The sequence below is a fragment of the Anopheles marshallii genome, chromosome 3 (assembly GCF_943734725.1).
Source record: "Anopheles marshallii chromosome 3, idAnoMarsDA_429_01, whole genome shotgun sequence".
In the NCBI taxonomy this organism is placed as follows: domain Eukaryota; kingdom Metazoa; phylum Arthropoda; class Insecta; order Diptera; family Culicidae; genus Anopheles; species Anopheles marshallii.
In genome coordinates, this window is record NC_071327.1 from 35,488,438 (window position 1) to 35,498,409 (window position 9,972).

At 37.8% G+C, this 9,972-nt stretch overlaps 3 protein-coding genes across 3 annotated transcripts; all 3 read right to left on the reverse strand.

Annotated features, from left to right (window-relative positions):
• Window positions 1–870: 870 nt before the first annotated feature.
• Window positions 871–2,250, reverse strand: LOC128712541 (uncharacterized). The gene is made up of 2 exons (XM_053807434.1): window positions 1,083–2,250; window positions 871–878 (listed from the first exon to the last, which is right to left on the reverse strand). Exons 1-2 carry the CDS (start codon window positions 2,248–2,250, stop codon window positions 871–873), a joined length of 1,176 nt encoding a protein of 391 aa, XP_053663409.1.
• A 2,171-nt stretch (window positions 2,251–4,421) lies between these two features.
• Window positions 4,422–5,549, reverse strand: LOC128715401 (uncharacterized; the record flags this gene model as incomplete). The annotated part of the gene is made up of 1 exon (XM_053810293.1): window positions 4,422–5,549. A coding segment is annotated over exon 1 (1,128 nt), but the record flags the coding sequence as incomplete, so codon positions are not given.
• A 1,982-nt stretch (window positions 5,550–7,531) lies between these two features.
• LOC128712542 (uncharacterized) lies at window positions 7,532–8,698 on the reverse strand. The gene has a single exon (XM_053807435.1). The coding sequence runs from the start codon at window positions 8,696–8,698 to the stop codon at window positions 7,532–7,534; it is 1,167 nt and encodes a 388-aa protein (XP_053663410.1).
• Between the last annotated feature and the right edge of the window lie 1,274 nt (window positions 8,699–9,972).

Genomic DNA, 9,972 nt, shown 5'->3' on the forward strand with positions numbered 1-9,972 from the left:
TCCAAGGCTTCAGCTCCAACCGTAACCACGACACTACGGGTGAATTCCTTTCCGTGGCATGAGTATAGCCCAAAGAAAACCGGCAAGCAAAGGGCATATTTGTTCGACGGGAAGAGTATCGTAACAACAGGCAAAAAATGTACTCCAAGTGAGCCAAATCTTTTCTTTCAACAAGCGAGCAAACACGCCATGCAGACACAAAGGCGATCGCTATTGTTCACAAGCTACGACTCAAGCAAACCCCACTTTGATACTTGTCATAAACATGAGCCTTTTTTTCAGCGTGAGGACGAGCATCATTCGCCCGCTCGTGTCATTTCTATTGCTTGCTCACTGCTTGATAACAACAAAAAAAAACGAATCCGGAGGGGCCAACTAACTGCGCCATTCAAGGTGGAGGAACGTATCTCCACCAGACGCAGAAAGCCAGATTTGAAATGACGCTTCATTTATACCGCAATCAATGTGCCCAATACACACCGCTGTCTAGTACATCCTGGCCACATACAAAGCACTCAATGGATCACGGTAATGGGTACCCTTATCCCCGCGTTTAGTGTAATGATAGAAAAGTGTATTGTAGATAGAAAAAAGGTTAAGTCAGTCTTGGTAGGAATAAAATTTCTAGCAAACACCTTACAGAAAATGGGTTTTTATATTAGCATGTAATATTTTAAATAAGGGTAGTATAACAATGGCATCAATTGTATTTCGTAGTGCAGAGCATTGGAGTTTTCTGTCTTTTCGACTTCAAATTTTACATTCTTTATCACATGTAATATTTATTTTATTTATTCAATTTACTTTTATCTATCGCATTCTATAATATTTTTTTATATACAAGGAAAGATTTGGGTTTTCAGGAGTTTATTATTGTGCTGTAGTATTTAGTACAAATTAAGAATTAATGAGTAACAGAAACCACATTTCTGCTAAGTACCTAAACAAATTTTCAAACGTAAACTAAATATTAACATATAATTTACCACGTGTTAAAAACTACTGAATAATTCCTTACCTACGATCGCTACTTTTCACAAATCTAGGCTTGGCTTTGGCTCGAGCAGTAAACAATTTTATACATCTATTTGCTTTAGTGTTATTTTCAATGGTTCTTTTTCTGATATTTCGCTTGCACAACGCTAATTCCTCTGCAATAAAACTCACAACGCTCAGCAGTATACCTAAGCAGTACAGAAACCAGGCAACCAGTAAATCCTCCAAGTTCGTCTTCTTCACACTAATCGACTTTACAGTGTCTTCCAAAATATCACGTGGTAAAGGTATACTTTTCTTCAGCACCGGAAAGTACTCCAATCGTCCTTCGATAAACGCCTGTGTGTAAAAGGCTAAATTATGATAAACAGGAGATTCTTCGGCTACACGGTACATAGCCATCATTGAATGGACACGAGCCTTCGAGTAGCGGAAGTATGTAAGTCTTTGTTTTATGTGTTTCCACTGCTTCTCATTGTATACTAATGTCGTTCCAGAGTTTAATGTTTCGAGTCGGTCCACTGCACCGATATGCGCCATGATGTAATTTGCCTCGGTACAGGTAATGATCGCACAGTACTTAGCTTTCCACATAATCTCAAATGATTTGAAGATCTCATACGTATAGTGAATATTTTTAAAGTTGTATCCCATATTAGTTAAACTTAAATCGTGCATAAACAGACAAGTGTCATTAATATCATCGAATGTGTCCAACTGTGGATCATAGCGCGGTGAGGAAATGAACGAAATCACCAGTGATTGATAGCTGGAAATCACTACTATGCTTAGTAACATGAACAGTCCTACAACAAATCGTTCAAATCGTTCAACTAGCTCATGCGTAGGTCCATTCAGTACAATCATCAACATCTCCAATACAATAAATATGATATTGGAGTGTCGTGAAGACTTACTGAACCAATACAACACCAGCGATATCGCGACGAGAATCAATCCGAACGCGATCCAACTGTAGCGATCGTAAGGATCGAGTAACACCAAAAACACCGACTTCGGAGCGCTCTTTGGTACCATGAAACATAACTCACTCGTGTCCGGCAGTGGAATGTATCGAGATGCTCCTAAATACACAGGAGTTTGCTCAAAGTCCAAGCAAGTTTTTGAAACAAATTCCTCTTTCTGTTTAAAGGTAGCATTATGACGTTGAGCGATCGTGTTGCCGATTTCAAAATCATATGTAGTATCTCGCAAATGATTCATCATTATATAACTGATTTCGTACCCACGCATATTTTTGTTGAACTGAGAAAATTCTTCAAGCGTCCAAGTGATGCCTGATGGTTGATACATAGTCCAAGAACCATACAGTGTGCGAGGGTTATAAGCAAACAGATATGAAAAACATGCTGGTATTGATAAAGTTTTACTTAAAAAAGAATCCAGTTCGCTTTCGGGGAACACTAATATCCTTTTAACCGCGTACGAAAAGTGACGATTAGCTATCTAAAAAATGATTGAAACAATAAGTAATGTTCACAATATAACTTCTAATACATTCATGTTCCATTACCGTTTGTACATCTGTTCCATTGAAAAATACAACCACACACTTTATGTTCATATCCTCAAAACTTCTCCAGGGATCTCCATTGCGCAATGCAACTGGTATCCAGCGAGCCAGAGCTGAAAACAGAGAATATGTGGCCACTAGATCATCGTAGTAGATCAACATAATATTGGATGATCGATGCTCAGGACAGATGCTATCGATGCCCTCTACCAAATGTTTGTGCTGCGTCAAAGTAATATCCTCCGGAGAAAAAACTGGTAGAAGTCTTCCCAATCCAAACACAGGCCACACCATGTAAATGCATCCGAATGTAGCAAAACTTTTGATGAAAGCGGACATTATCGAACGCTATTTTTTACTGTGCAAGTTCAAATACTTCAGAAGTGGTACTGCAATTCGCCTTGGTACTCCGTTTACACGCCGGACTGAATCTATCCTCTCGTGAGAAAGCATAATATATTATGTAGTCATATTTTATCCTACATTTGTAATATTACATTTAAAATGATAACAACCCTATACACTCTTTAATATTTACGTAACAATAACACTTATAGTCGTTTCATTTCACCTATATGCATGCATATCGTATAACTGATTGTGTATAATCATGTAAATCGTTGAAAATGATGCCACAATGTTGCAATAACTAAATTACCATTTATCCATGTAGTCGTACGTACGCTAGACTGACTCTCCAACTACGGTTAAATAAAGTTATAGAAAGCCAGACATTGCAGGCCTGGATTTTTTGAGGCTGTTGGGCCGGTATACAGAAATAGAATGAGAGAGAGAATTGTGAAGCCTGCATCGATTTACAGAAACAACGATATTTTATATCCTTCAGTAATCGCAACTTTGGACTGAATCAAAAGCGAAGATGCGTGATCATAAACAATAGAAGGTAATGTCTTGCGAACAATGGTTTGGTTGAACCCGTACCCTCAAAAGAATGGCTACTAGTGCTGATAGTACTGATAAATAAATTACGAACGAATTCTTGTTCTTAACAAAATACATCGATTTGATTTCTGGGTACTGTTGATTTGCCTGGGTACTATGTAGTGTAAGTTCCCAAACGACATTCTTTTGCTTTTGTAGGTGGGCGATTCTTCTTCTTTATCGGCACAACAATATCAAGAGGTCTAGGCCTGCCATTTCTGTCTTTCTGTGACCTTATTTACCCGTAGCTGGATAGTCAGTCCTACGTACGAGGGATTGGCCCGGAAAGGGTTTTGATCCGGTCCGTTCGTGTGAAGACCGGCGCCGCTTGTCAACATTCCACAACTATAAACTGTTACCAATTTCTATATTCTGGAAACAAATGTATTTCAATGATCACGGATGAGTCAAGAAGTATCTGTTAAAGACTTGTTAAAGGCTATGTTTTTATCACATTTATACACATATTGTACACATTTTGAATGTATTTATGTGTGGAACAGATTATCTTACAATTATATTAGTTATAGCGCAATTTCAGTAAGCCTTGGTCGGACGGCGTAAAACATTGTATCCGAAGTGAGTTTTTTCCTATATCGACTGAAGTCCAGGATCGAGTGAAGCGCATTTTATATATTATTTTTTTTTTTTGTAAGCCGCGCTGTGTGTCGATTATTCAGAAAGAAGTTAGAAATGTTCAAATAATACTGGTCGATGGTCTTCCAAAGGTTAATGCTGCCTATGAAACCACTGGTAGCTATGAAGTTGGTGAATATAAGGTGTGTAAAGATAATTTCGCCCTCGATCTAGCGGTGGCCCGGTGGCATGATGATAGCGGTGACGGTCTTCACTTTTTGTCAAATTTTAGTTTGGCCTTCGCTCGAACAGTAACAGTGATTTCTGACCGTTTTTGTGTTGTGGTATATTGTCTTTCTTTTGTTCTTTGTTTGATTTTTCTTTTACACAACGCTAATTCCTCTACAATAAAACTCATAACGCTCAGCAGTATACCTAAGCAGTACAGCAACCAGGCAACCAGTAAATCCTCCAAGTTCGTCTGCTTCACACTAATCGACTTTACAGTGTCTTCCAAAATATCACGTGGTAAAGGTATACTTTTCTTCAGCACCGGAAAGTACTCCAACCGTCCTTCGATAAACGCCTGTGTGTAGAAGGCTAAATTATGATAAACAGGAGATTCTTCGGCTACACGGTACATAGCCATCATTGAATGGACACGAGCCTTCGAGTAGCGGAAGTACGTAAACCTGTGTTTCATGTGTTTCCAATGCTCCTTATTGTATACTAGTGTCGTTCCAGAGTTTAATTTTTCGGGTCGGTCCACTGCACCGATATGCGCCATGATGTAATTTGCCTCGGTACAGGTAGTGATCACACAGTACTTAGCTTTCCACAATGCTTCCATTGATTTGAAGATCTCCCTCGTATAGTGAATATTTTTAAAGTTGTATCCCATATTGCTCATATGTACGTCGTTCATGAACAGACAAGTGTCATTAATAGCAGCGAATGTGTCCAACTGTGGATCATAGCGCGGTGAGGATATGAACGAAATCACCAATGATTGATAGCTGTTAACCACTACTATGCTTAGTAACATGAACAGTCCTACAACAAATCGTTCAAATCGTTCAACTAGCTCATGCGTAGGTCCGTTCAGTACAATCATCAACATCTCCAATACAATAAATACGATATTGGAGTGTCGTGAAGATTTACTGAACCAATACAACACCAGCGATATCGCGACGAGAATCAATCCGAACGTGATCCAACTGTAACGATCGTAAGGATCGAGTAACACCAAAAACACCGACTTCGGAGCGCTCTTTGGTACAACAATGCATAACTCACTTGTATCTGGCAGTGGAATGTACCGAGACTTTGTAAAATACATTGGAAATTGTTCAAAGTCTTCGCATTTGTCAACCGCAATTCCCACAACCCGTTTAAAGGTAGCATTATGACGTTGAGCGATCGTGTTGCCGATTTCAAAATCATAAGTAGTATCGCGCAACAAATCCATCATACGATAGCTGATTTCGTACCCACGCATATTTTTGTTGAACTGAGAAAAGTCTTCAAGCGTCCAAGTGATGCCTGGTGGTTGATATATAGTCCACGAACCATTCAAAGTGCGAGGGTTATAAGCAAACATGTATGAAATACAGGTTGGGATTGATGAGGCTTTGCTGAGAAAGCTATCCAGTTCGCTTTCGGGAAACACTAATATCCTTATAGCTGCATGGTAAAAGTGATCATTGGCTTTCTAAAAAATACGCAAAATAAATATCATCATATTTTCTCACACTTTCATGTGTTGTTACCTTCAGTACATTTGTTCCATTGAAAAATCCAACCACACACTTTATGCGTAAATACGCGGGATTTCGAAAATGATCTGCATTTTGCAATGATATTGGTATCCAGTGAGCCAGTGCTGAAAACGAAGAATATGTGGCCACTAGATCATCGTAGTAGATCAACATAATATTGGATGATCGATGCTCAGGACAGATGCTATCGATGCCCTCTACCAAATGTTTGTGCTGCGTCAAAGTAAAATCCTCGGGTGAAAAAACTGGTAGAAGTCTTCCCAATCCAAACACAGGCCACACCATGTAAATGCATCCGAATGTAGCAAAACTTTTGATGAAAGCGGACATTATCGAACGATATTTTTTACTGTGCAAGTTCAAATACTTCAGAAGTGGTACTGCAATTCGCCTTGGTACTCCGTTTACATACCGGAATGAATCAATCCACTCTAGAGGAAACGTAATGTATTATGTAGCAATATGTTACGCTGCATTTGTATAGTGTATTACAAAATGATTAAATAGCATCATGCGCTGCAAACTGATAACTCGCAAACAAACATTCGTCCTTTTTAAATTAAGTTCATCAATTTAATTCATCTTCAACAATGAAACAATATTTAAGAACTTAAACACACAATTAAAATTTACGAAAAATTGAAACAATAACACTTAACGCAGTTTCAACTTATGTGTACATGTGTGTATACATATAAGTTATGGTTTCAAGAGAGATGCTATCTGTGTGAAAATCGACGCACTTTATTATTCACTAATACACTAATACACTTTATGTACTTATTATTTTAATATATTAATTATTACTGATACGTTTCATAATTATATTGCGTTCGACCTAAGCCTATCGATATGAATATTTGGTTGATTCGTATTTTGCTATAGGAAATACCAAAAAGATCTTACAATTATTACAATTTTTCTATCATTCCGAACTGATGGATCATTCTTCAAGCTAGATAGCTAATCACGAATCCTAAGCCGGAATATTTCACTGTCTATGTGATCCATGATGTACAAGATGAGTCCAAATGATCAAAAATAGTTACCACTAATGCAAAAGAGAACTTATAAGCAATAAATATGGCGCAATAAATAAAGCAATAAAGCTACAGGAATATCGGTTCGAATTAATTTTTTTTTATTTTCAGAAAATCATTAAATTCATTGAATGTTTAATAGCATCCCATTTTTCAATTTTTATTATTATAGTGAGACGTTTTTGTGTCGAATACCACAATGAATAATTAAAAAACGAAGTCTACTTTAGCATGTGAGAGTAATTATAGATTCTCAGGGAATACATACTGATATACGATCATTCATAGATCAATGCAATCATAGTCTCCGTATTTTGCCATGAAATCAATTAATCGATAGCGTCAAAGGACGTACTCGGTATTTAAAGTAATTTTATTACAGAAGCGGGATTTAGTCGAATAGGAGCACCGGTATACAGTAGATAATGTAAAACGAAACTTTCTAGGCGACATTTACGACTGTGTTGGCTCGAAAGATGGCCATTTATTGGTGTTTGTTTGTTGCAGCCTATTCTGTCACTTTTCTTGCAAACAGTGAATACATAACTCTCATGACGTTCAGCTCGCTTTTCTATGAACTGTAGAATTTCTTAAATTTTAGTTTGATCATTGATGGAAATGTAAAACTACTCTGTTATCTTTTTTTATTTATTTTTTTTTATTTATTTTATTTTGGCGATCGTTTTGCAAGCAACGCTTTTAATTTTTCTCATACAAAGCGCTACATGCTCTCCAATAAAACAAACCACACTCAGCATTATTCCAACGCAATATAGCAACCATACTATCAACAAATCCTTCAACCCCATCTGTTGTACAGCAACCACCTCTAAAGTGTCTTCTAATATTTCATTTGGCTTAGGTTTACTTTTTCTCAACACTGGAAAGTATTGTAACCGTCCCTCGATATACGCCTGTGTATAAAAGGTCAAACGATGGCGCACAGGAGAATTATAGTTTACACGGTACATAGCTGTTGTTGATTGAACACGGGCCTTTGAATAGCGGAAATATTTCAACTGATGTTTCATCCGTTTCCATTCCTCATCGTTGTATAGCGCAAGCGATCCCGGTTCAACTTTACCGGGCTTGTCAACGTTACCAACATGCGCCATGACATAATTTGCTTCGGTGCAGGTAACCAACACACACCACTTCACCTTCCACATGGTGTCTGTTGATTCAAAGATCTCATACGTATCGTGAGTGTTTTTGAAATGGTATCCCAAATTAATTAAACCTATGTCATGCATAAACAGACAGGTATCGTTAATAGCATCGAATGTGTCCAACTGTGGATCATAGCGCGGTGAGGATATGAACGAAATTACCAGTGACTGATAACCGGAAATCACTACTATGCTAAGTAACATGAACAGTCCTACAACAAATCGTTCAAATCGTTCAACTAACTGATGCGTAGGTCCGTTCAGTACAATCATCAACATCTCCAATACAATAAATATGATATTGGTTTGTCGTGAAGATTCACTGAACCAATACAACATCAGCGATATCGCAACGACAGTCAGTCCGAACGCGATCCAACTGTAGCGATCGTAAGGATCGAGTAACACTAAAAACACCGACTTTGGAGCGCTCTTTGGTACCAAAAAGCACATCTCACTCGTTTCCGGCAGTGGAATGTATTGGGACACTCCTGAGTACATAGGTATATGCTCATAGTCAACACATGTTTTGGGATTAAACTCCAATACCTGGTGAAAGGTAGCATTATGACGCTGAGCGATAGTGTTACCTATCTCCAGATCGTACGTTATATCACGCAACAAGTCTGTAGTAAGATAACTAATGTCGTACCCACGCATGTTGTTGTTAAATTGATGAATATTTTCAAGCGTCCAAGTGATGCCTGGTGGTTGATATATAGTCCACGAACCATGGAGTGAGCGAGTGTTATAAGCAAATAGATACGTGATACAAGTTCTTATAGATGGAACAATACTTAAAAAGCTGTCCAGTTCGCTCTCGGGAAATATGAGTATCCTTGTAGCCAATAAAGAGTAGTGACGATTGGCTCTCTATCAAAGTAATGAAAACTTTTATCAGCACAAACACGAACAATTTCAATCTACCATTACCTGCAGTGCATCAGTTGCATTGAAAAATCCAACCACACACTTTATGCTTAAATCCACGGCACGCTTATGCTCAGCATTTTGCAACGTTACTGGTATCCATCGGGCCACACCTGAGAACGAAGAGTATGTGACCACCAGATCGTCGTAGTATATCAACAAAATATTCGATGATCGATGCTCAGGACAGATGCTATCGATGCCTTCAATCAAATGTTGGTACGGTGATAAAGTAGAATCCTCTGGTGAATAAATTGGCAGAAGTCTTCCCAACCCAAACACAGGCCACATCATGCAAATATATGCGAATGTAGCTGCACATTTGACGGACTTCAACATTATACAACCTTAATTTTTGCTGTGTGAACTCGGATACATCTAAAGTAAATATGGTACTGTATCAATATACTGGAACGATTTCCATTCCTGTGAAATCAAAAAGGGATAACCTGAGGGGAACAGAACATAAATTATAAAAATGCTTTATACCGTGGAATCTTACCTCACGTAAGCAAACATGCATCTATTATAGTTTTATGTTTTTATGCGTATATCTGAGGTTATGAATTTTTAAAAAGCAAACACTTCATTCAACACACACGCCTGAGAGTTTACGATCGATTGTAATGTTAAAATTTTGAAACGATTACTATTGATCGGTTGATTACGAACGATTGTGATGTTGAAATTATGAAACATTCTCAGTAGTGTTTACTTCATACGCAGTATGAGCAGGTTTGAAACAATGAAGTATTTTCATGCGGTAAAACGATAGCAATTCTTCATACATCCTTCGTGTATACATACAACTATCTTAACTATCTCAAAGACCGTCACAACACTAGATGTAATAGACTCATGGTAGAGTTATTGAGCAGGACTAGAAACAAATGAACAAGTTTTTTCTTATGAACATACATCAGTTGGCCACTGATGCAATTGTTAATCAAATCGTTTATAGTACCTCTCTAATGAAATGCTAAGGAAATTGTTTCAAGTATTCA

What these genes read in the sequence shown, in the direction of transcription:
- LOC128712542 (XM_053807435.1), bottom strand. Translation starts at nt 8,698, where the DNA reads ATGCGTGGGTACGACATTAGTTATCTTACTACAGACTTGTTGCGTGAT.
- LOC128712541 (XM_053807434.1), bottom strand. Translation starts at nt 2,250, where the DNA reads ATGCGTGGGTACGAAATCAGTTATATAATGATGAATCATTTGCGAGAT.